We start from the raw sequence: 26392 nt of genomic DNA on the forward strand, positions 1-26392 counted from the left end.
ACTCTTCTGGGCGACAAACATAATATAGATAATAATACGAATGAGTTTGCAAATATATTGTGCACAATTAACTTTTCGAATTAACAAAATATTGGTGGAGACAATCGTGTCTTTCATAAAACTTTGGTCGTGACTAGTCCCTAATATGCAAACCTACGCCCTTGGGTCAAAGGTTTTGTTTTTATTTTATTTCAGTTCAGTATTACAGAGGAACTTCTATGATGGACTTCTCTAATTCTAAAAGTAAAACAAAAAAACATGCCAGCTGATCATTATTTTTGCAGGCAACGTCGTGGAAATGTTGCGGACTTCAGCCTTTATGAGAAATCCGACAACTCCGAAGTGGCGTTCACGTCACCATAACAACCAACCGCCGCGCACAGAGTCTACGTCATCACTCCGCGTTTCCCATCAAGATGGCCTCCTCATTTGGGAGCTGCTAGTTTTCACACGCTATACCAGCACACAGGACTCGGCAACAACTTTAGTTTAGTTTTTTACCTCACAAATCTTGATAGAAATTCGCTTTCCATCGGCTCACAATGAAGTCGGACGTGGAGGAGTTAATGCCGAGGCTGCTGCCCGTTGAGGTTGGAGCCGGTGCGGAGGACCTGAACCTTAATGGACCACCGAGAAACCCCCGGGAGTACCTCCGACAAGTCCAGTGAGTTCACCTCAAATAAATTCGTGTTTTTCTTCTTCTTCTTCTCGGAGAGTGAAGTCTTGTTGTGACTGCCGTGTGGTACGCTGATGCTGCCGAAAACAATGTAACAATGGTGGATAACAGCGGGCTCGTGAACTAATGTTGAACTAGGTTCACGTACCCAGGTGGCAGTCGGACAGTTGTATTGTGACAGTCGGCGAGACAGTACACATTAGTTTACGCTCCGATGTCCACGCTTTGTTCAATACTCTACTTTTATGTATGCATATGCACATGTTTTACGTTATATGTATGTAATATATGCTCTTCGACAGGCTGGAGGCGTCACTGTGCCCAGAGGTGGTGGTTGCTCAGATTGACCCCAAGAAACTGAAGAAGAAACAAACAATTAATGCCTCTGTGAGTAAACGTCATTTACAAAAACGAACCAATGCATGCATACGGTGCAGTACATATCCTAATTATCCTCTTTTATGACATTTGTGCTGTTTAGGTGAGTCATTTGATCATCAGAGGTTGGAATTAATCTGCTGCAGTGCTGTGTTTATTGAATATGCAAATCCGTAAAATGAGTTTAAAGGCACACATGGAGAATGATGTTTCCTTCTGTTTTGAGGTGGCGGGTTGCCATGCCGCTCCAGAGGGCTTCTCCCCCAACCTCGGATGGCAGCAGCACCAAGTCAGTAACTTCTCAGACGTCAGACAGGTAAAACAAAACCCATAAGACATCTTTTAAGAAAGAGTGCTTTCTTTATCTTTAATACTTTAGCTGTCAATAACAACTGTCCGTATCCTGTTAGAAAAGATGTAATCCATGTCACAGGACGATAAAAGAAATGCGTCTTGGCTGTTTTTAAGCTTGTTGCAATGATGCTCTTCGGCAGGGTTATTGAATAAAACTAATAATACAATTCCTTTCCTTTTGCTTTCAGAGCATCACAAAGAACAGGAGTCACTGGAGCGGCCACACTCTGGACGACAATGTGCTGATGGTGAGGACATGGCGTGGGTCGCCAAGTCCATTCACATTTTGAGGCGGCACCTCGAGAGCATCCGTTTGAGCTGAATGCCGATCACGACTAAACACTTGCATTTGTAATAAGTGCACATTTGCACGTGTGTGTGTCTGACAGCCAAACCTGACGGATGAGGAGGGCTGGAAGAGGTTTTGTTTAGGGGAGGCGGTCTGTCTGGACAATGCGTCCTGCCACACAGATGCTGGACCAGAGCCGGCACTGGATTACAGCAAGGTTGTATGGATGTGTGCTGCTTGTGTGTAGAGGGGGGGTGGGGGCGGATGGCTGGGTAGTGGGCTAATAAATATATAAAGTTTGAAGAATATTCTTAAACTGTTCTGTCAAATCTGTAAAATGTTTGAACTGAAACGTGTGTCTGTGCTCAGGTGGGCTTCCCCCCCTTCCTCACCATAGTCAGCAGACTGAACCAGGTGAACAGCCTCCTCATTTACATACGGGGATCACATTCCAAAACCAGGTCCAATCATTCTTAATATTTCCCATTTTCTCCCACTTCTCTCTCCATCTTCAGTCCACTGTGCTGATGGTGTTGGAAATTCTAATCTGCTGGTTTGAGGAACACAAGTTTGTTCCACAGCTGGTGGGTTCAGTTCGTTAAGTTAACTCCGCAAATTGTTTGTAATAATCAGTTGCCAACACGTCGTGTGTGTGACCCCATTTTCCTGTTGCTCGCCGTAGGGTCGCTGGTTGTACGCCTTGTTGGCCTGCCTGGAGAAGCCCCTGCTGCCCGAAGCCCACTCCTGCATCAGACAGCTGGCCAGGAGATGTGCCGAGCTTCGCAGCGCACTGGTACGACTCAACCTCCTCTACCAGTGTTCGCTGCTCCTTCTCCTCCCCCGTGTATTTTTTTAATAGGCAACCTACAAGTTGCTATTTTGGTTTCATTTGGTCTCATCTTCGGTACTAAAACCTCCCTGCTGAGGTGGTAGCTTTATAAAGTCATAGAATTCGTATTCAAGTAGAAAGACGTCGCAGTACTTTTTAAACGTGTACTATTCACTCTACCATAATATATATATTTTGTTACTTTTCATTCCACAGGAGAGTCAAGAGGACGAGAAACTGCCTGCCCTCAACCTGCTCATCTGTCTTGTTGCCAGGTATCATCTCCCTGAGTAGTTAATATTTGGTCAGGTCACATGACATTTAACACATGAGGGCCGTCTACATACCAACGCAAAGCGTGCTGTCAAGAGCTTGTGGCGCTACCAGTATCTCGTTTGTTTAGAGTGATTATGCAAACATATTAAAATTTGAATTATATCTATATTACATCATGTCAGATTTAACTTGTGTGCCTAATGCTGCATGCATGCCACTATGCTCTGTTGCGTTTCTTCCCTGCAGATACTTTGAGCAGAATGACCTGGCAGACCAGCCGGATTGAACACAGGGTTGAGTAGAACATCCAGATGTGGAGGAATGTGTTGCATCTCTAACGGTGAAGCAACAGGAAACATGGACAATTGAAGATGTTGACTCAGAAGGTTCCAAGGATGCAGCCGAGTTGAAGGCTGCGGCCATTTTGCAAATCACGGTGAAAGTTGAGGACAAAAATAAATAAAAAGATCTGGATTGTTAACAGATTTAAATTCACCAAGTCATTTGGATCTCTGACGTTAACGAAACAACCGAAGCATGATGGTTATTTTTTTTTTGATTCTGTACATTTTGTTATGGGGTTTATGGATGTTTTCTATTAAACTTATATACTAATGTGGACATTGTCATTAGTCATTGAAATTTAAATAGTTGCAAAGATCAGCAACTGACTTCTTATGGTGAGTTCAGAATCACAACTAACCAATCTGGGAGGTGTAAAAAAAATCAACGTCGTCTTTGACTTTTGAAAGAATTTCAGCTCCCTTCTCCCGTTTCTTCCAACTGGACAAGTACTTCATACAACCTTCCAGACATCTAAAGTACGGACTGACATGTAGTTATTACACGTGATATGTGAGCAAAGTTCTGTCCCATTCATATTTACACCATTTATTTAGCATGTGACGTCAGTAGGTCCCTGAGGGTTTAGGGGGGACATTGGGATTAAAATAGTTTCCTGCATTTTGACAAATTAATGCAATTGAAAAAAAAAAATCAAATTCAGTTGATAAATAAATACACCACACACACGTCCACTAAGATCTCACCTTTAATTTTGGTCGGTACAAAAAAAAATAAATGGAAAAAACATTTTCAAAAAACATTTGAGCTAAATCACACATGTACCCACGTGAAGAAGTTACAAGAGCCTTGACATCGATCAAATGGTGGCAATAAGAGGATGAACAGCGTTGTCACGTCAACTCGAAAACACTAGTGTACGTTAGTGCTTACTGCTACCAGAACAACCCCCTCACCTATTGGTGGCATTGTGGTCAGGACAAAAAAAAACGTTAACATTCAACACAATCCCTGCATCACAAAGACCTTTTTAAAAGCCAGATGTCAGGACGAAGATAACATGACTAGATGAAGTCTCGAAGAAACTTGTAGGTTTCAAACCCGTTTAGTTAAGCGTCCAATGAGACGGATTCACCGCTGACCAAGAGTCCAGTTTACATTTAATTTGTCAAGTAAAAAGGTAAAAGTATAGCTAGCCAGCCACTGTTTTCAACTCTTGTTTTGACATCAACTTGTAAATCCCTACACTAAGGAGAAACGAGATCATGTTAAAACCTCAAAAGGCCTTCGTGACATTTCAAGAGAAAATGCTAGTTTAAAAACTCTTCATGTGTCATTAAGTAAATAGTTGATTTTATCTCAGCAGTTTCCTGCGTTTGCCACCCAATCAGCGTCTTTTGTCCTTCCTATCTTTATGCTCCCTTTCGCTGCGGGACGACCTCCTCCCTTCCTCGCTCCTCTTCTTCCTCTCCTTGGACCCCTTTGAGTCCCTCCCTCCTCCTCCTCCTCCTCCTCCTCCTCCTCCACCACCACCTCCTCCTCCTCCTCTCTTGCGGTGACTTTTCTCTTCTCCTTTCTTTCGGTCCCTGGCCCTCTCCGACGGCCTCCTCTTGCGCTTGCCGGCATCTCGGCTGCGACTTCGGCTGCTGGATGATGAGGACGACGAGGATGAGGACGAAGAGGAGTGGCTGGATCCGGAGGAGGAACTTCCGCTGGAGGAGGAGCCGGAGGAAGAAGAGGAGGAGCTGTTGCTATGAATGCGGCCCTTCTTTGGCTGCTTTTCCTTCTTTCTCCCTCTCCCACTGCCGCCTTCCTCCTGCTGCTTGGAGGGTGCGGGGGTGATGCCGGCGGCCTCCTGGGAATCGGGCAGTTTTTGGGGTGCTTTGTCCCCCGGTTTCTCTTCCACGGCCTGCTTCTCTGTTGCAGTGTTTAGGACTTCAGGGCCAGGGATGATGATGGGGACATCCTGCCCAGGCTCTGTGGAGGCTGTTTGGGGTTCTAGGGTTTGAGAGGATGCCTGGATCTCAGAGGTCTTCACTGGTGTGTGGCTGAGCTGGGGCTGGGGCTGGTGACTGGCATTTGGTGCTTCTTGGGTGGCTGCGGTTGGTTCAGGGGACAGGGTGTCCTGGGTCTTCTTAGTTTGGAGGTCTGTGGGCCCCTGTTTACTGTCTGTCTCTTTCTCCTCACCCATACTCCTGTCCACCTGCTCTGGCCCACCCTCCACCTCCATCTCTTCTGACTCTGGACTGGTCTGCTCTCCCTTCTCCCCCCTGTCCTGTACATCTTTAACCTCCTCCTCTCCTGCCTTATTCTCCTCACTCCCCTCCTCAATCAACTCCACCATGTCTATCTCTACCTCCTCCTCCTTCAACACTTCCACCCCCTTGTTATCCTTCTCTGTCACCTTTCTATCCCCATCTCCCTCCCCCTCGTCTTCCTCCTCCTCGTCTTCCTCCATCTCTGCATCCCCCTTGTTACCTGTCACCTTGACTACCTGACCCGCTGGCTTACCCTCCGCCGGATGGTCCATCCCTGTTGCTGCCATGTTGCCATCCTGGTCGTGGTTTGGTTGCCGCCGGGGGCGGGACTCCATCTTGCTGAGGTGTTCGGCAAAAGCCTCACGCCTCTCTTCAAACACACCTGACAAGGAAACCCAAACAAAAGGTTAAAAAGTGATAAACACACAAGTTCTCCTCCAGGATAAGAAACGCATAGAAAAGATGCTTTTTCCAAATGAGAAGACCCCCACTGACCATTTAGTTTCTTGGTGGAGTCATCGAGGAGTTTCTGTGTGGCGGAGCACATTTTTCCAGGCACGTAGAAGATAGGAGGCTTGGTCTTGGTGCGAATGTATTTCACCAGATGAGTGTTGTGGCTGGTCCACTCCTCTTGCTAACAATGGAGGAAAGAGAAGGTAAAATGCAATTCTGTCAAAATACAAACTCCATTTCATTAGTTTTTTTAATAAGCAATTAAATGCAGTTATTTATCTTCAAATGCAAACAACTTGCCAGTGCTGCCAATAAACAAATTCAATGTCTTTTGTTTTTACTCATATTTTCTTACCAGCTGAGCCAATTCCACTTTCTGTTCCAGCAGTCTCAGCTCAGTCTGTTTGGCTCTCCTCTCTTCAAACAGCTCTCTCTTATTAGTCTCCACCTTCTTTTTCTCAGCCTCAGCCTGAACTTCGAGCTTCTGCTCGATCTCGGAACGACGCTTTTGCTGCGGGGGCGACGGCAGAAGATGGACAGAGACGGGATGAGTTCAAGAGGAAGACAAATACAGTTGTGGTGCTCAAGCATCAATATATTGAATGATTATTGTGCCAGCAGAATGTTTCCCAACATTTTTATGTACACTATTGTGAACTTGAATTAAAAATGTCCTTGATATAGAGCTATAACATTATTAAGTGACTTACAAAACACAGGCACTACACAAAAACAAAATGGCCCTGCCAAGATCCACTTTTTAAATCAGAGCACATTTATTAACCAAATGTTTTTTGCAGTCTGGTTTCGGTGACAGAGTAGTATTACAGGTGGGGCACAAGGGGGAAATGCAGAAAGACCTAATAAATAAATGCATGCTGAAATGCCTGGACTTTTGTGTAAATGTTTACATTACGCCGTTAACAAGAAGATTATTGGGGACTTTTGGCATTTTGTCAAAAGCTAATCGCCACGAGACCTGCAACCTCGTTTTAAAATGATTAGTGGAAAGCCGGCTCATTGCAGCCACTAATACTGATTAAACTTAATGCCTCACACTAATTGTAACACTTTTTAAATGTACATCCATTAACCATTCAGGAAGTAGGTTTATTTGCTTTGCACACTCAATGGCCAACAGACAGATTTTCTCTCACCTTCTCTGTGGAGACGTGAGACTCTTGCTTGAATTTTTGCAGGGTCCCCATCAGCAGGCCGAACATACGCCGATTCCTGAACAAGAGAGCACCCACCCACTGTCACACACACCAACTTTCAGCTGTACAATGATAAATATTTACCCTTAAATGTAAAATAAATGTTGGCGTGCCATTCCCCAATGTCTCTGTTGCTGGTACAATTAAAGATCACGACAGGTGTCAGCTGGCCTACCTCTGTTTGCCCCTCTCATCCATGGTTTGATCTTGAATGAGGTCTCTGCGTGTTCTCTCCTTCGAGGTAGCTACTACAGACGACTGCAACGCCGGCTGAGAAAAGAAAACATGTAAACCCATTTGTTAGGGCTGTTTGTTTTTAAAAACATTGACTGTCTTAGCTTCTTCAAACCCCCTCCCAAAAGGACTGCACATATGAACAGCACCTCCAACGCCGATGAGATTAACGCTTTCTTTGTACCTTTTTGACGTCGTCATCATCCTCGGCATCGCTGTCGTGACGCACGTCTCTCCTGGCCCGCTGGTCCCCCGCCAGCCTGCAGACACACACAGAAAGATAAGAGGCCCAGAAATACTTCAGACATTCTATGCAAACGTATAAAGCCGTCAGCTAAGACTAACATACGTCATAACACACAGAAGCAAAGAGAGGCTGGCATGCTCTGAACACAAGGGTAAAAAACTAAAAACAAACAACCGCAGAACAGATTGTGAATGTTGTCATATTTCCTGATTGATGTTTGGCCTCAGGCAGTCTGAGCTAAGCTAAAATGAAGTGTTTGGATCCCTGTGAGTAATACAAGCAAGCAACCCATTTAATTTCCCAATTAACTCTTATTTAAACTGGTTACATTGTATTGATAATTAAGCGAGTCCCTTTGTTTGACTAATCCACTTAACTTGATTGAGTGCCTTTCAGCAGGTTTGATTTAATCTACGATGGATGTTTTTTTTATTGAAAAGAAACATTTTTAATATCACCTCAGCAGGGCTCCTTCGATGTCCCTCTGCTTGGCAGGGGGGCCGCAGCTTCCCATGTCTGAGAGACTACGCCTGGGGAAGGACAGAGAGAGACGGGTCAGACGCAAGCGGTAACACTACAACAACCAACTCTGAGTCACAAAGACTTTCAAGCCAGTAAGAACAAATAGACAGTTTGTGCATGTTTCGCCAGCGGTAGTATTTTCCTATTTCTTTGTTTCACAAACACATAATAAAAAAATGGATTACTGTATACGGTTAATTTAAAAAAATATATATATGTGTATATACTTGGAGCGTATTGTACACTCAGCGGCCAATCTATAAGGTACACCACGAGCTTTTACCTGAGCAGGTTCAGTCCTCTGCCTCTACCTCCACCGCCACCTCCACCGGGGCCTGCCATGGGGCCGCCGAGCCGACGGATCTGACCCGGTCTGTGAACACAACAACAAAACAATGTCAGCGCCAACAACAACAAAAAGATATTGCAGTTCTACAGAGTGACATTCTCGGTAACGACACAGCTACTTTGTTGGGCGCAGAGTCATTTGGCCCAAGTAAACTCCATCTGGAGTGACACTCGCACAGCGCCTGCAGGGGCCTTGCAGTTGTCGCACTTGTGATACTCCACTCAAGATTTGGGGGTTACATTTGATTATTTGGCGAGTCTGGTTTAGCCGTTTGGGCGCAGTTAAAGTCGACAATTGTGTTGCATTAAACAACCGCAGAATAATGTATGTACACGGGAATGTTTGCTAACGAGCTAACCGACTCATGCTAGCAAACGTCGCTACTCATTTCAATGCTAGCACTTTGGTTAGCTACAAAAGCTACACAAAACAACACCACTCGGGCTTTTTTTTTGGTATTACCTGGATTCATTAGGGTCACGTCCAGTTAATTTACGAATATTATCGTCCACATTCTTCAGGCTTTCCTTCGCTTTTTCGAGCTGGTCTTGCAAGCTCCGCACTACAACCGCCATCTTGCCAGCCAGTTAGCGCGAATCACGTGTTTCTCCTTCTTCTTCTTCTACTGTCGCTCGCTCTTCTTTTTTTCTTTTCTTCGAGCGTGGCAGCTGAAATGCGCCGTTGTTGCGCACTACCGCCACCTGCTGCTCAGTTCATTTCTTTTGTGTAATATAAAAGCAAACACTCATAATTTAGGACTGTTTGAACTTAACGCTACCTATATACAAACATACCACGTGCATAACATTTTAAAAGCCAGCGTGGATGAGAATAGGCAATTATATATAATTTATAATCATCCTTTTGGCTGAGCTCTGAACAAAGGAAACTCAATTATTTTACTATTGGTAAATGTTCCTCAAATCTAAACCCTCCAGTTCACCAAAATGACTTCTTATTAAACATGAGTATTGCAGCCGTATTACGGTTTAAAGGGGGAAATCCATCCTTCCTCACTCAGTCCTTAATTAAGTACCTCTCTTCCTGCTCTCGCGGCTGTGTTGTCATGGCGACAGTGGTTGAATCTCATTAACATGTATTTCACATAAGGGTAGGGATGTTTCACTGCTCCTTTTCCAGAGAAGCGCTCACATTTCCCTGCTCATCCACTGTCCTACCTTGGGTGGAGTCCGTCTTCCGTAACCATGGTGACGTACATGGTGTATGTATTTTACGGTTTCAGTACGGAAATAAATAAGACACAGGGAGCAAAACAACTTTTTTATGCTTTTATTCACTGACTAAAAGAAGAGAAGCATTCATTCAACATTAATTCAAATCAACATTCGGCATATTAACCCCCCCTCAAGTGTACCCCATCAGTTAAGAGGTCTTACATGGAGGTTTTCTCCTCAACAGAACCATGGATTGACACTATGATAAAATCTGTCCCCTCAGCGGGAGAGGACTCTTTCCCTGCAGACTAAAAAAAAAAAAACAGCTGCAAAGGTCTCAAATTAAAGTTTTGAATTATTTCATATTTAATATATAGAGCAGGCGTAGATGAAGCCCAGTTCTCGACCGCAACGTTCTCACGTGCAGCCAAACCGAGGGGAGTTCTTGTAAGAGGAGCTTTTCTTTTCCCGGTCGGATTAAGTCTTGATCCACGCAGCTGCTCGCACTCGGGACGTTTCTAAAACCACGTATGGATTAGATTCAACGTTTTTGTTGTTGGTTCTTTTTAAGAAAAACTAATGAACTGCATTTAAAAAGATTCTCCATGCGATTTGACAGTGGGGTCCAGCTGTGTGTTGGGCTTTTGGTCTGCTTCCCTGCCTACAGAGAGAACCCACTGCTATGTGCTCACTACAACACACACAAATCACACAGGAACAGAACGCCCAGAATATTCAACATTAAGGATGGTCCAACCATTTATCGCAAAAAAAAAACAACACACAAACAGGCGACGATGTAGCTTTTCCCCGGATGTACAAAGTCTGTGTGATTTCATTATATACTTCATGTTCATAAATTGAACCCCCGGACATGTGTTGCATAAGAGTATACCACGGTAATGCATTGTTTATACCTAATACAAATATGCACTGTGTGAGTTTATATATATCTATCTATATATAGATCTATTTATATTTCTTCCTCTATCGTTTTCTAAAGACGCAGCCGAGGCGCTGTCAGCACTGCTCGTGCCCCTTTGTGGCCACCAGTAAGACTGCTGTTATTGCAAACTGTCCTGATTTTAAACAAATGCACAACATTCGTACCACGATAAAACTGGGGCCGTCTATCCGGTCTCACAGAGACCAAGAGTGAGCCCCGCCGTCACCGCTGCCGTCGCCGGGCTGGCTGACCGGAATCACGAAGATCTCAAACCCAAAAAAACCCCCAGATAAAACAAGTAGATTTCAGAAATCATCATAAGGCCAAGTATTGTTGTTGCACGTTCTTAATAGCTCGCGTCTCTATTTCTACTGTGTGACAGTGAGAGAAAATAAAAAAAACAAAAATAGAGACGTCTGTGGATTATATGCATTCCTCTTGCATAGTTGTGCAGCTGGACTGGGCAGCAGGCCCGCCTGGCTAATTAGGTTTGGCTCTCCAGACTTGACAAGAAAGACTTTGTTTCGCGGCCGGAAGCCACGTGGGCCCCCGAGATCTACATGAAGACAGTTGGCGGACACTGAGCACGGGTATCTATCGATGTAGCCGGGCGCCTCGCGGGATTCCGGAGGCGTGTGCCGTGGACGTGAGTTTGGCCAGGTCATGCTTTCAGTGCCATGTTGTCGTTTCTTCTCTTTACTTCACCAATACGCGGAGATCGTGGTCATAAAAAGCTGGCTGGGAAAAACAAATGATCATTTTTTTTTTTTGTGTCAAGACTGTTGCTGAATGTCTCCCTCAGTGTGGCTACGGGCTGTGAGCCTCCCCATTGGCTGAGGTCACATCTAGCCGTATAGACGTCTGTTACACAGGACTGATTTTATACACGTACAACTGCACATCCAGTGTTTGTTTGTTTCCCCGACACTCAAGAGTAACAGAAACGTGCCGTATTCTTCACAGTCCAGCCCCGTGTGAACCTATTCAAAGCATGGTGGTGGTGTGTGGTCTTAGCATTTAGGTAAATAAAAAAAAAAACAACAACACACAAAACCAAAACGGGAAGCGTCTGATAATCTCCCACCGTGATGAGGTCACCCAGTCTCTTTATGGCAATCCTTTCAGAAACAAGGCCTGGAACCTCCGTTGGTTCACAACCGTCTTACTACCTCGTCCCTCTATGGCTATTTTCAAGCGTGTTTTTCAAAAATCATTGCGAATATTTAACCCAAGAGTCGGCGTTACAAGCGCTCAAGCGGGAAAACAATAAACGGTCGCGTCGTGGCGCGCCTCGGCCCGTTTAGACCGTCGCAGATCTGACAGTCGACTGCTTTGGTACTAAAACACGTCGATGGTATAAAGTTTTGGCTGAGCGCAGAGGCGAGAAAACCCAACTATGTCAACGGGCCGGGTCGGACAGATGGACCCAGAACCCCGAGTATCTACAGGTGGAGTACATTAGAGGCCAGCTCTGTGGATTTAATTACCCAGCAGGCCACGGGGGCCCTGATCATCTAGGATTTATCTATGAACGCATATAATAAGCACAAAAAAACACAAATCAAAAAGGGCAGATTGAACTGGCTGCGACCACATTATTGTACAGTAACTGCTGGTAATGGTCTCCTGAATAACCAACGCCTCACTTTTCCTCTAGAGCCTTCGCACCCGTCATTTTTAATGGCATTTCTTTTTTTAAATAAGGCTCTGCTAGCTGCGTGTCAGTCACACAAACATCTGTGTGCATGCGGCGTATAAATAAGTCCAGCCGGGACGCCAGGTGCCCCCGTGTGTCCACAGGGAATGCGCGCTGTGACTTTTCACGTGTCAAATACGCGGGCTGACTTCCTGCGACTGTGTTGTGATGTTCTTTGAGCTGGCAGGTTCCATTTCATGGAAAAGGAGTTAAGCTAGTTATTACGCTGTATTGTAGCACACTTCACACTGGTTGATCTCTCCAAAAAAGAAAGAAAACAAAACACACCACTCGTTCAAAGTTACAAAAAATATAGCATATATTTATATATATATAGTCTAATTTTCATGCGGACACTTAACTAGCCATATGGTGAACGGTTTGCGAAAGTCAGGCGGCCTGAGCCCCCCCCCCCCCCACTGGTGGAATGCGTCCTGGTCCAAGCAGTAAATCACGTCACTTGACCCACCGTGACACCGAGTAGCTTCAGGAAGCGCCGAGTCCTACGGACGGCGCATTGCCGAGATCGAACCTCCTCCTCCACATTTCTCAGCTCTTACATTTTACTTTTACATTGGAGGGAGGGAGGGAGGAATGTGTGCGACAATGCCGCTTCCCTTCATTGAGTACCACATGCTGGTTAGAAATATCAAACTGCGCTTTGTATGACACACATTCTATACAGCTGGTGTGAAATCCTGCTGTTATTTTAGCAATTTGGTCTCCTTTTAACGCCAACCGCAGAGCGTTTGGTCTGGTCCAGCAAAGCACATCTGTGCACGCGTGTGTGTGCGTGCGTGCGTGTGTGTGTGTGTGGGGTGGAAGCAGTCGGAGCTCAGGGGAACCACTAAGAGTGAGGAAAGAGAAACCGGAAAAGAAAGCACTAGGAGGTGCGGAGTGGGGAAGAATACTGAACCAGCCTCCCGCCAGTGTGCATGTAACATGGGCACTTCAGAGAGACTTGTGTCTGGGTCTAGGTCTGGTCTACTGTGTTCTTTGGCAGCTTAAAAACACATCAAGGGAGGAGACCAGATCCAGTGAGTGAGCTAGAGGCCTGAGCTATGGTAACTTTCCCTCCTCCTCCTTTTGAAAACCGATTGTACCCGGAGAACAAACGAGAGATTTCCATTTCCTGCTGCAGTAGAAGTGATAAGGACCGTCCCACCCCCCTTAAATATATATATATATATACACACACACACACACACACACACACACAAACGGCTACACTGCTGAGAACGTCTTAACACAGCCACACCGTCGTAGTCACACATTTTCTACACTTTTGAGAGATCGCATTAAAACGTGCGGGAAAAAAACACCCCAAACACAAGCACACTTTACAGAGAGATTAAAATGCACGGTGTGCAAAAAAAAAAGAAGAAAACATTTTGGTAAGGACCCCTAGACTCAGAATGCTGCCTCCTTAAAAGAGTGAACTAACAATCACGGCAACAAACAACGGCAAGCAACATGAAGCTATTAACACGGGGGGGGGGGGGGCGTCTTCATGCGTCTTTCCAATTGGGAGTAAATAATTCGGGGCAGAGCTGGCGATGTGTCGGAGCCATTAAGAGTTAAGAAGACGCGAACCGGACGAGGAAGCACACGCGGTGGGGAGGGTGGAGTTGTAAAATCAGCTGTTTAAAAAAAACTTCCATTTGCTCAGCTCAGACGACCATCTAGTGTGACATGACGTTCTACTGTAGATTTGTTTCCCCCTCTTTACCAGGCGATGCCTATAACAAACAAAAACAGATTAAATCTCTCGCATAAAAAGTCAAGCTCTAAAAAGAAAAAAAGAACACCAAATGAGACGAGAGGCCAAATCATGAGGCGAGGAAAAAAGATAAAACAAAAACCAAACAAACAGATGTTGGTCTGAATGCGTCACGTTGTCATTGCCATCCCCTTTGAGCGTTGGGTGTGTGCTGCTCGGCATGCAGCCACAGACGGCCTTTAAAAGAAACTCCTGGTACCAGAGTGCATTTTATCCTGAGATATGGACCAAGGACTAGAGAGATTTATCACGGCTAAACCATCGAGGTCCCTTAACAAACATTTGGTAACGCAGGCCCCTACCACTGGGACCAGTTCATTCTGCTGGCACACTAACTCAGGATCCATATCAGTCTATGCATTTAAAAAAATACATCACTGGTCAACCGTGTAAACTACAGACCTCGATGTGGAACTTCACAGTCTGCGATGCCGTTGCCTCGACCCTCAAAAACCGCAATGATGTGCAAAACAAGCAAGCCGATAAGGGAGTGACTTTTCCTAATAATGGCCAGCTGACAGCATTTGCTTCATGGAAGTAGGATTTCCCCCAGCGAAGAACCCGACTCGGCTCGTCACCTGGTTGTAAATACGCAGCAGTCACGACCCTGGAGCAGCAGATGTGACCCCTGACCTGGCCCAGTTGTTTGACTGCTCACGACTCGTAATGGCCCCGTCTTGAGCCCCACCGATCACGCCGCGCGTGTACTTTCGCGGAGCCTGAATGACATTTCTTTAATTACTTTTTACGATAAAAGCGATCAAAAGCCTCCACCCGGGTCAATGGACGCCCGGGGGGGCCGAGCCAGTCGGAACTGCCACCGCCACCTTTCACACCAGAACATTTACTACATTCACTTGAGAAATTAATTGGGCCCGATAGGTCCTCCGTCAGCAGCATGGATTCCCTTCACTCCGCAGCAGCTCTCTGCCCCCCCCTCCCCCTCTGGACTGAGATATAAAACATGTGCAATGAGCAGACAGCTTTTGCCATTCTTTAGTCTTTATCAACCTTAATCTTTGAAAACAAATGTATGATTAAGTTTACCGACCCCACCCCCTCTCCTAACCAACCGAGGTGGAGCGAGGGGTTTATCAGATGGCATAATGAACAACATCATTAATAATAACAAAACAACAACTATATCCAGAAATCAAGGGGGCTGTTTCCAAGGCAACTGTGACTAAAGAGGAAATAAAAATATATGTTTGTTTATATATATATATATATATATATATATATATATATATATCCAACGACAATATCTCACACTTACTGATTGTTTGACACACCCTACTCCATTATCACCACCTCTCTCCTGGTCATAGTGATGTTAAACGCCTTCAGAAATATGCCAAAGGTTTACACCCAAGACCTTGTTGTGCTGTTGGTGCCACGTTTCAAAATAAGAAAAAAAAAAAAACTAGTTTTGGCCGCCGGTGGAACCTACGACGTCCTCACGCATTTATTCTGTGACTGTTGTGGCGAGATATGCATCTGCCAGATTTCTGAGGCAAGTATAGCTCTACAGCAGGCCTTCGATATAAAACATAAACCTGACTGGACGACAGGACGAGAGTTTAGTTACATTCAGTGCATCTTTCTTCTTTTACCAGTTCATTAGCGTGAAATGTCGGACGCCAAAACAAGTTCATCTTGAGAAAGAAACTCGTTCCTGCCTATTAGATTGATGAAAGAATGAAATTATATATGTATATATATATTTGAAGGTTGTTTTGTTTTTTAATCTCAGAGCCCTTCATATTACGTCACACTTCTTTGACATGATGACTTAAAAGGGCTCTGGAGCAAGTGATACTAGTCCAAAAGTCTTGCCCTCTAAAAAGGTGATCATAGGCAGCTATATTCATCCTGAATATACAAGAAAGAAAGAAAAAAAAGATGCAACTACGAGCTCACCACAGATCGAAATAGAACCGCGTGTCGCACCGTGACGGGCTGTATTCCATAGACGAGGCTCCCTTTTTAATCTGCTAGCGGTGTTTCACAAAAGATCCACAAGTGAGCAGGGTGGGAAGTGCGTTGGCTGCCAGCATGTAACAATGTTCTCCGTAACACCACCAGCAAGGGGCTCAAACCATTCCAACGGGGACCATAACATCCGAGTCACAGCGCTGACATGGTCGTTGCTGGTGAACAGCATGAAAACTGATTAGCACCCACCAGTCGGCCACATGACACTGGAGATTCCCACCCTGCTGCCACAGGCTCTCGGAGCTACTGGGCAAGTCAAGCTATGGTTGCGTTCACCCAGGAAGTGATCGATTGGTTAGTTTACAAACTCCGTCGGTTGCTGAAGTAGAGCCGACAGACAGACCAATGTGGAGCGAAGGTTTTCAAAAGGAAAAATATGTTCACAACTAAAGCAATCCCCCCCCACCGGCCAATCATTCGACCTGCCTGGTTGTCCCATTCTAGCTGTGAGCAGGATAATAATATATCTGTATTTAAATACACACAAAGCCTATACAGGCAAGGGAACCACCACACGGGGAAAAAACAAGGTTATACAGAGCAGGTTGAGATGAGAAACGGTCAAAGAAAAAAAAGAAAAAAAATTCTAAAATCTAAAACATCATACAGAGGCTCTGGAGTTTATTACGGTGAAGGAGAGACATCGAGCTCTGAATACTTGTCACTCAAGACCAGACCAGATTGGGCCGTGCCAGACAAGAGGACATTTGAAGTGGTGGAGGGACCCAGTTTAGCAGACCAATACAAACATTGGTCCCGAGTCATGATTGGTATGAGTTCAAATTGTATGAATATAGAATTTAAATTAAAATGTCTAATTTGAAAAGGGGATGTTCTTGATTGGTAAATGTATTGTAAGTCATTGGCCGACTAGATAATCAGGAGGCAAAGCAAGAAAAACAGGGAATCATTTGGAAAATGACTTGATTGTGTGCTAAAACCCCTGTGAAAGAAAAATAAAAGTAAAAATAAAAACAATCAGTTCACACAAATGTAATTCATAGATTGCTTTAGGATCCAGTTTAGATTTCTCACTTCGGTCTTCGTTTGGCCTGGTTCAGAGGTCCGAGTTGACTTGGACTTTGGTCTGGTCTGGTCTTGACGCAGTCTAGGCTGCGACGTGTTGGACTTGCCATTCCCCCCTACATGCCGACGCTGAAGGTGTGCAGCTCGCGGTGGAAGTGCTGGGTGGGCTCGGACAAAACCAGGCTGGAATCCAGGCAGGGGTGCCAGACGCGGCCGAGACCCAGAGAAACCTCCTTCACCAGGTTGTGCACCGGGTCGCCCTCAATGCTCACCGACTGGTCAGGATCGAAGTCGATGCTCTCCTCGGAGACGGTCAGGATACGGAGGTTGGAGCCCCGCAGCCGGGAAATGGCCACCAAATTATGGGACCAAACAGTGTAACCTACAGAGAGAAAAGAGAGAGAGACAATATTTAGGATCGACGACTGTGCTACACAGCTTCACGCTCAACAAACCCCGACAGGATGTATGATGATATGCAGGTTGCGTATTTACAGTCCGTAAACACAAACACAATGCCAGTAACTGGCGGTTGAAGGCACTGACTGAACAGGAACAACAACAACAGCTTCCAGACCAGCTGGTGTGCAGTGTTTGAAACCATGCTCTTGGAAATAAGCAAATCTCTTTGTGCGAGAGATTCAGTGTGTCGTTAGTGTAAAAGATTTCTCACATTGGCAAGCCCTCAGATTATAACCACCAAACTCTGCAATCAGCAGGAAGCAGTTTTCAGTGGAAAATAAACCAATGCATGCGATCTGCACAGCAGCAAACACCAGACAAACAGAGTTAGTGACGAACTCGGAAACATAGGATTTAGCATACTTAATATTTAGCAGCTAACGAGCTACACCTTCTTCTCTCGGTTAACAGCCAAATGGAGCTAAAAGGAGGGTGACTATTGGACTAAACCATCAGGAGGTCAGAAACAGACTACGCAGCCCGGGAGGGGACGTGACGGGGAAACAAAATCGAAGGTTGAGAAAAAGTAAAAACAATAAATGTAAAGATTTCGTAAAAGACTTAAAAAGGCTATTAAAAATAACCACAACAATGAAGCGTGCACACACCCTCGGAAGTTGTTATTTTGAGATTGGTCTCAATTATAAAGACATTAAATCTATCAACTAAAGACTTTGCTGCAACAACAGATTATGAAAATGTCAATAATCTATTTCAATCACTGTGCTTAAAACCAGAGAGCCTGAGGGCAAAACTATGTTTTTATTTTATTTCTGGAATTATTACAGGACATGGAGCTCATGGAAAGTCATCATCTGTCTGTCTTTGGGTGCAGATTTGTGGTTTATATGTGTGTTGAACCATCGGGACATGAGGTAACGCTTTCTGTTTGCCGAGCTGTCGTTATCTCGTTTAACTGTGACGGGCACAGCTGTTCCAGAGTGATGAGACCGGCTAAGAGCATTTAATAATCATCTGTCGTAAATACAGTCTGCGTCGCCACCACACATGATGATCTATGTTTTCACCTTGTTGTGGTTGGTTTCTTTGGTGTCAAACTGACCCAGAAGTACATTAATATTTTATATATATATATATATATATATATATATATATATATATATATATATATATATATGTTTTTTTAACATGGTATTGCCTCCTATTGCCCTCATCCCCTATCTTGAGTTGGATTTAAAGTTACGATGTTTCTCTTGGCTTCCAGCCCATAGTCAAGTCTAAAGCTGTTCAGATCACTGCAACCAGGCCTGAATCAATGTATAGATTACCTGTAACCACTACAACCACATGTTTTTGCTGTCACAAAGTTGACCTGGCGCACACCAGAATCCCCAAAACAACAAGCTGAGCTCACCATGTATCACCAGTACAGCCAGCTGAGTACATCTCCATGACAAGAGGACGAGCGGGTCTTCGTTCCGATTGACGCTGAGGTCGGGGAAGTCGGGGTCGTCCCTCAGGAGCAGGAAGTGAGTCAGCGTTTTGTTGTACTGCTGAGATATGAGCTCCAGTGTGGCGTCGGTCACCAGCGAGCTGTAACTGTCGAGGTGGAGGCGCTCCAGAGGCAGGCTGGGCTTTAGGACCCTGAGGAGCTCCGAGCTGTCGACCTCCAGGGCCATGATGTACACACGCAGGTTGGCACTCACGCGAATCTGTGGGAGGATCCGGTAAACTTAACAAATGGAGCAAAAGGCTGACCTGGAATACATTTTCTTTTCCTGGCTCCTAGGGCCCACAAGAAGCGTGTGGCATTACCAGTGCTTTCCAATCGTCCTCGGTAGCGGTGCCTTCCAGCGGTTTGAATTCCAGAGCGGCGCCGTTGAGCAACAGAGAGAGGCGATGCAGCGGAGTTCGCTGAGGAGACGCCAGCAGAGCGCAAAGCTCAGATGTGAAATCAGCGAAATCCACAGACAAAGAATGAAGATTAGATAGACGATCCAACTCTGACGGTGAGATGAGGGGACCTGAGGGGAAATCGGTAGCGGTTAGTTGTACAAAACATAATATTGTTCTGGATTTACACCAATATAATCCAATTGTTGTTTTGTTTTTAACTGAAGCTGGAACTACTTATGGACACACTGAAGAATCACACCTACACATACCCAGCTGGTGGTCCAGTAAACTGAGGTGCTGCAGGGTCTCCGCTGAAGGATTTGATAGGGAGGCTAAGGAACTGGGGGTCACCAGACCCAGCATGAAGCTACAGGACAGCCACCTGAGCTGCCTGCCGTTAGACAGCAACTCCATGAACAACTGCTGGATTCTGCAAAGAGCACCGTGGAGGGAACGAGGGGGTGGAAGGTTAGCTTCAAGTCAATTTACTAGCACAACATTTAAGGCATCGTGAGAGCCGTGTATGCCAGTTCAAATCCAATCGAGGACAAACTTCATCCCAGAAATTAACCGTATGCGTGAAGAAAGGAGAAAAACTAAAAAGGCTGAAGATATTTGTTTGTGAAAGATATGCAACAGAAAAACACTGTACGTAAGACTTGTGAAACCTGACGGAACATTTCATCATATTAAACTCTGTGTGATGAGTAAACACAGACTATACTTGGGTAATCTGGCAATTATATTTCAACACATCTTATGTGGCTAATGATCAAGTTCACCAAAACAATCTGACATCATCCAGACCAGTTCTTCAAACGCAGAGTGTAGAAGGTATAAAAAATTGACAATGCATTTGCATGTAATGCCACCCACCCCAGAAGAACCCACGCTGGTTGCCATGAATGAGAAATACTGGGGTACCAAAAGTAAAGGGCATCGAGAGAGAGTGCCCCACTTGAGTATTCTGACACACATACACGATATTTATACATAATAGTGCAACATCAAGGAAGTAACATTACTCTTAACAAAGCTTATTGTCTCCAAGTTCATGAAGAATTAATTCTGACGACATCAACAAGGTTATTTCCCCAGATTTTGGGGAGATTTGCATCAACATAACTTCGGATTTGGCCACAGATTGAAAAAATGTTCCAGTTTAGAGATTAGAGATTTAGAAACGGATCCAGATTGTCCAATCCATCGGAATTGTGTGCCTGAGCCCTCTGATTCCTTTCATCTGCGCCGGCATGCTTTTCTGAAAGTCGCGTGTTGTAAAAACGTGTGCGCCATGACAACCAAATCTACAATACACTGCCGGAAACTTGCAACAAGGAAGAAAAGAGCCACAGCGAAGACAAAGAAGCGGACCAAAGCCAGGCTTCATTTCACAAAGAAAGATCCAACAGCGCTACTTGTGATGGCCGTAAACTTATTATTTAAAAAGGAAATGGTGGAAACACCATCAATGTGTGAAACGCAACATGGGGATTCTCTGCGCATGAAAGCCACCGAGCAGCGCATCAAGCTGGGTGAACATCCAACGTTATAAAACCATCAGGCCGGCTCTGCGCATTTTTCTGTCAAACCATAATGACCTAAATCAAAACAATTTTTTTAATTAGCATGTTGGCACACGTGATTATTTTAAAAATCATCACATGATTATTTGCCGTTCTCAGTCAGTAAACAATCACTCCCTCCTCAGAGACTGTGGTCCTTAGTCCGCTGCACCTCAGCATTATTCATTCATACATCCGCCTACCAGTGGGTCGACGGAGAGCTGGTCACACACAGCGAGTGCGTTTGATGTCGTGCTGCTGGAGAGGCCGTGTGTCCGCTAACTGGACAAAGACAAACTGTCTACCCATTTAAAAACACATCATCCTTCTGAAACACCAAACGACACGCGCCGTTTTCAATTCCAAACAATGCAGAGCCATCCTGTGAACAGTCACATTCAAACATTCTTACAGAATATTTTTAAAAAAGACAACAAATATTTTCTTGTCTATTCTTGTTTGGCGGCCAATCATTTACCAGGATAAAGGATATTTTATTCATAATGCAAGTAAGCACTCTATGGACAGGAATATATATTAAATCCAACCCATTGTCACGGATTCATATGTTGCTTTACTCGGGCTTACTCATTGATCTTTTTGTCCCCCTGGTGAATTTGGTGCAGGTTGGAGCGGTCCAAAAGTCCCTCCTGCTGGAGAACACAGGTGTCTCCATACAGACTCAGTTTCCGCAGGTTTCTAGAGGATGAGAGAGAGAGAGAAAGAATGTTAGGAATATATATAAAAAGAAACGACTGCAACAATGTTTTTTTGTTTTCACCTTGTAAGCTTGTGTCATTGTGGAAAAATGTGGCCTGTACTACGAAACAAGTTTAACACACAGAGTTATGTATAATTATGTGGCCCAAACAAACGCATGACGACGGTTACCAGCTCGGGAAGTGGACCAAGCGTCTCTCAATCGAGCCATGAGCTAATATTCTAAACACATAATCCAGGCTAAAAGCCAGGACTTCACAACTACACAGGCACGCAGTTGAGCTCAAAATAAAGACAAAGTTTGAAGATGGGTGTGTTCTGCTGTAAGCAGGAAGTGGGGATGGGGCCAGTGCTCGTAGCCCCGAGTTAGTTTAGTTAGGAGTTAAACATACTGCTTTCATGGCAACTGTTAATTGTCTATTTAAAATACATTCAGAACAAATGAGTTGTTTTTCTTTTGTGGTTAAATCTCAATCAAACCTGGGATTTTTTAACAGAAGCAACAGCAACTAGACTAGGGGGTAAGTTGAACCATTTCCAATGCAAATATCAGAAGGGGGGTGGGGGGGGGGGGGGGATACCTCACACTGTAAACCATTTTGTGCAATCTAATCTAGCCCTGGCATGGTCCTGTATGTTCCTGGGTCGTCTCCTATTGTGAGAAATATGTCTGCCATGCACTTCGCTGCACTGCCGTCTAGAGCTCTTTATATCCTGCAGCCCAAAATAGATTTCCAACAATCGAGCAGCAGACCATATGCAAAAAGTTGCTGCTTTGAAAAGCAGTCCAAACGGACCGTCTGCATCCGTTTCTGACAATGATGTTCGGAAGATCGACGATGTAGGTTGTGGATGGATAAGATAACCAAACCACCATGACGTGGGCTCTGTGTGTATTACGTTTGATGAAGCCCACTCTATGCAAATTAACTGAGAGCTAAGCTTCAAAAAAATAAATAGCAGGCTCATGTCCACCTACTTGGTGTGGGACACCGCTAGTAAAGGACCAATGACTTACCTATCCACATTATTTTTTTTAACGTGTACCAGTACCCTTGGAGTTGGACATATGTTGGCTTAACGAAACAAAACACACTTTTTGACACCTGATAACATGGGAGCTGAAGTTAAATGTGACAGTTGACATTTGTTTTTAACAGGGGTCAACTGGTTTGAATGGATACAAATGGTAAATAGCAATGAAATAATGACAAGTTGAGTATGGCACATTTTATTATGACATACTGCTAAAGCTACTCTTTTATTTATTGCTGGCTTGCCATCTGGGAGTAAGAAGACTGTACAGGGCCTGCAGCAATCCCTATTGAGTTCTTAGAATCCCAATTCCACGCGACGTGCTACAATGTACTAAACGCCAATCATCACGGCATCATTGGTATACAAGAAAAATCAACACACTTTATTGTGGCGACTGTGGGTCAGTGGTTAGCAGGTCCATCTGTCAATCAGGGGGTTGGCTGTTCAATCCCCCGCCCTAGTCGATGTGTCCTTGAGCAAGACACTTAACCCTGAATTGTTCCCTGTGTCTACAGTGTATGAATGTAACAAGATTCTAAGTCGCTTTGGATAAAAGTGTCAGCTAAATGACATGTAATGTATTGTGTTGTGTTACACCAACAGGAATTGATGCAACCTTGCTTAATGTCCACATCCTGAGGTGGCAGTAGCTTCCTCGTGAGGATGCATATCTTCAACCTCAATGATCCACCTGGCTGTACGGCCAATTCAGTCCCATTCCAGCATGAACAACTCAAACACGGTTTCAACCCCCTCAGCAAGAACGAAGACCGGAATCGCACAGCAGTGGACCGGTGCGATTTTCAACACTACAAAGCACCGTGGAGAATAAAAGAGAATGTGGGAGAAGAAGGTATAACAGAGGGAGAGAAGTGCTGCACGTTCAAAGTCACGTTTTATGAGCCGAAGTGGCTAGAATGTATGTATGAGGCAAATAGATGGTCACATCTCGCATACCGGAGCTAAATGTGTACACGCATACACCGAATATCTGCGTGTGTGTCAGTGCTGATATCAGCAAGTCAAGGCCAACAAAGCCTCCTGTAGCCGCCGCATTGTATCTGCTGGTATGAAGACCCCCAATGGCAACATAGAAAACAGAACTGGCAACAAAAGACGCGCAGACGAGCGTTTAACTCTCGGTTGTCAAAGGAGCATCCGTCCCACATACGCTGTGTGGTTATTTTAAGTGTGTGTACATACGATACTGATATACGACTGGCGTTTTCGGAGGTATTAAGATAACGTCGGATGCTAAGCGAGCCTGCAAAGACGAGACCCCATGACGTAACTCCTAATGTCGGGGTTTGTTTATAGCTAAGTAAGCTAGCTAGCTGCCTAGCTAAGTGCGACGCACCAAATACTACGAAACAACAAAAATGGAGGAAGAAGATGAGGAGGGAGGGGCAGGGAGAGTGGGGTCAGCCGAATTCCGGAAAATTAATAAAAACAAACCCTCGGGAGGTTGTTGTTTTTTTGGGGTGGAAAACGTAACGATACCTGTTGTTGCGGATGCTGGAGAACACACACAGCACCTGGTCCAAGTAGGTGGCCATGGCGTCCCTCCATCGCTCGGAGAGCTGCGGGTCGCTGTCGGGCTGGTCCATCCTGGTGGACGACGGGTCGCTGTTCAGAGGGCTCAGGTAACCCTCCACCGGCGCGAGCTCCAGCTGCAGCTCCCGCACGAAGGAGCCGAACTTGCGCATGAGGAACTCTAGCTTTGGGGTCTCCTCGGAGCTGGAGCCGCCGCCGTTGCAACCGCCACCTATCCGCAGTTTGAGCTCGGTCCACAGCGCCGGGTAGAAGAGGCACTCCCTCCATCGCGAGCACACGGCCGAGGCCCGGAGCTTGTCTCGGTCGGACAGAAAAGAGAATATGTGGACGATGAGCTCGCTGGGCAAAGCCATGGCTCCGACACCCCCGCACAGAGCCATGGCGAGCAGAGGAAGCTGCTGACCGAAACGCGACCAGCTATAAAATAAATGTTACAACCTTTTTTTTTTAAAAATGGGAGCTGCAGCAGCGAATTACAGCGACGCTTCTTCCTCTCAGTGAAAACAAACCGATTTTTTTTAGCTTTGCCTTCAATACTATTGGACCGTACCACTCTATTTCAAAGCACGGGAAACAAAACACTCCTCATAAATATTACAAACATGCCTGTAACGTAACACGTGTCATCATTTGCGTTTGGTACAAATTACGATTTTATCTATTCATGCATGTTTAGGCTTTAGTGGCTATTTGCCGTCTTTTTAGTAACCAGTAATCGCATCGCGTCGTTGTCAAATGGATGGTTTGGTCCTGAAGTTCTGTTATTTTTGCCATACCGCCGGACTCCGCGGGAGGGCGCTGTTTCTCAGCAGCAAAACCCAAGCCGACACGTGATCTTTATTTTGTAATTGATTCCAACCCAGACACAACGCCTCCAGTTCACACCCACTGCAAACACAGATTACAGAGGGGGAACACAACCACACCACAACATGAAATTAAAGTGACAACAGTATTCACACAGATGATATGCATCAGTGAAGTAGGAGCCATAGCCTGGGTAGCAGGCTATAACGAGGGTAGCAGCCTAGATATTGCAGGGCTGTTGCACTGGAATGCACAGAAAAGTATTCCTGTTATTTTCTCACAGCTGTGCACCACACTGCAATCATATCTATGATGAAAAATAACCTCTTGGCTAACACTGGTGCATTTACAGAAATGTTTTTATTAATTTGCACTGTCCCTTATCAAATAAAAGTAAACATATAATACTTTCACTTCAATCTTTCATTAAAGAAACCAACACATTTTTTAATACTGAATTACATCTTTTCTGCTTTCAGCCATTTGATTAACAATAACTTTAAATGGACACAAATCTTATACGGTAGAATAAAACAAGACACCCCTTCATTAGTACCACAGCAGTAGTACAACAAGAGGCATCAGTAAAAAAAGAAAGAAGCATAACAAGTTAAAAAGCATAACAAATAAGTAGTCAAAACAGTGAAGATATTATAAATGAGTAAAGCGTAAAATTACCAAAACTGATATTGCACAGTAATATACATTGATGTTGATATTGCACATTAATGAAGTTTGCCTCTTTTTGGTATGTGTGGTCTATTGGGAGCAGCGTTGTATCTTTGTTGATTAATATCATGGGATGGGGTAGCAAAGACTGTGGGTCTGGTCATTCTGTTGGACTTATCGTCACAAGATGGCAGTACAATGACTTATCACAGCACCATCACATTAATCGAATTCTCCATAAAAACTTTTCATCACCGCTGGGCCTCTATCTTGTCCATTCTACTTCAGTCACAATCACCGATTACTTGGAGGAGATGAGGCTTGAAGGAAACAAGAGAACAAGATTCTTTGTTTAGATCTAAGTAGTAAACCACTTGCAGGGTATTCTGCTAAAAAAAAACAGAAACAAGTGCGGTAACGTTATCATAAATAAATAATGTAAATAAAGAAATAATAAAACATGTACCAGCATGTCTGATGTAAGAGCCCATCTTTTGTGAGTGTGTTAGAGCTTTTTATCGTTGCTTTGTTAGTTTAAGTTTCCAACATTTATTTCACATCAGATTTATTCCTTTCTCCTCAAAGTGACGATTAAAACACAGCGTGAGAGCCCAATTGTTGAGAATGTTTTGAAATGAAAAAGGCTTATTGCACATCTAAGCCAAGATCTATAGGTGCACTTAAAAAATAGGGAAGAGAAAAGTGTCACATACAATA

The 26392-nt window shown here is 44.6% G+C and overlaps 3 protein-coding genes across 4 annotated transcripts; 1 reads left to right on the forward strand and 2 right to left on the reverse strand.

Moving 5' to 3' along the window:
- Positions 1 to 379: 379 nt before the first annotated feature.
- Positions 380 to 3417, forward strand: gemin2 (gem (nuclear organelle) associated protein 2). Its single transcript, XM_034563418.1, has 10 exons — positions 380 to 664; positions 979 to 1063; positions 1281 to 1370; positions 1597 to 1656; positions 1798 to 1914; positions 2067 to 2111; positions 2213 to 2281; positions 2380 to 2490; positions 2743 to 2801; positions 3049 to 3417. The coding sequence occupies exons 1-10, from the start codon at positions 543 to 545 to the stop codon at positions 3086 to 3088; spliced, it is 798 nt and encodes a 265-aa protein (XP_034419309.1). The 5' UTR covers positions 380 to 542; the 3' UTR covers positions 3089 to 3417.
- Positions 3418 to 3835: 418 nt separating this feature from the next.
- pnn (pinin, desmosome associated protein) lies at positions 3836 to 9014 on the reverse strand. Its single transcript, XM_034525118.1, has 9 exons — positions 8848 to 9014; positions 8320 to 8409; positions 7973 to 8044; positions 7452 to 7527; positions 7209 to 7303; positions 6974 to 7049; positions 6172 to 6327; positions 5859 to 5997; positions 3836 to 5745 (listed from the first exon to the last, which is right to left on the reverse strand). The coding sequence occupies exons 1-9, from the start codon at positions 8958 to 8960 to the stop codon at positions 4493 to 4495; spliced, it is 2070 nt and encodes a 689-aa protein (XP_034381009.1). The 5' UTR covers positions 8961 to 9014; the 3' UTR covers positions 3836 to 4492.
- A 646-nt stretch (positions 9015 to 9660) lies between these two features.
- On the reverse strand, positions 9661 to 24934 carry LOC117751070 (F-box only protein 33). Of its 2 annotated transcripts, XR_004611847.1 has the most exons (7): positions 24146 to 24934; positions 21476 to 21586; positions 19592 to 19752; positions 19242 to 19450; positions 18841 to 19138; positions 17013 to 17385; positions 9661 to 11244 (listed from the first exon to the last, which is right to left on the reverse strand). XR_004611847.1 is itself a non-coding variant. In XM_034562577.1 (6 exons), exons 1-6 carry the CDS (start codon positions 24577 to 24579, stop codon positions 17120 to 17122), a joined length of 1479 nt encoding a protein of 492 aa, XP_034418468.1. In that variant the 5' UTR covers positions 24580 to 24934; the 3' UTR covers positions 16579 to 17119. The 2 variants fall into 2 exon arrangements, 1 of the variants encoding a protein (XP_034418468.1); XM_034562577.1 differs by lacking the exon at positions 9661 to 11244 and having other exon boundaries at positions 16579 to 17385.
- Positions 24935 to 26392: the final 1458 nt, after the last annotated feature.

This window comes from Cyclopterus lumpus, chromosome 22 (assembly GCF_009769545.1).
Source record: "Cyclopterus lumpus isolate fCycLum1 chromosome 22, fCycLum1.pri, whole genome shotgun sequence".
Lineage (NCBI taxonomy): Eukaryota > Metazoa > Chordata > Actinopteri > Perciformes > Cyclopteridae > Cyclopterus > Cyclopterus lumpus.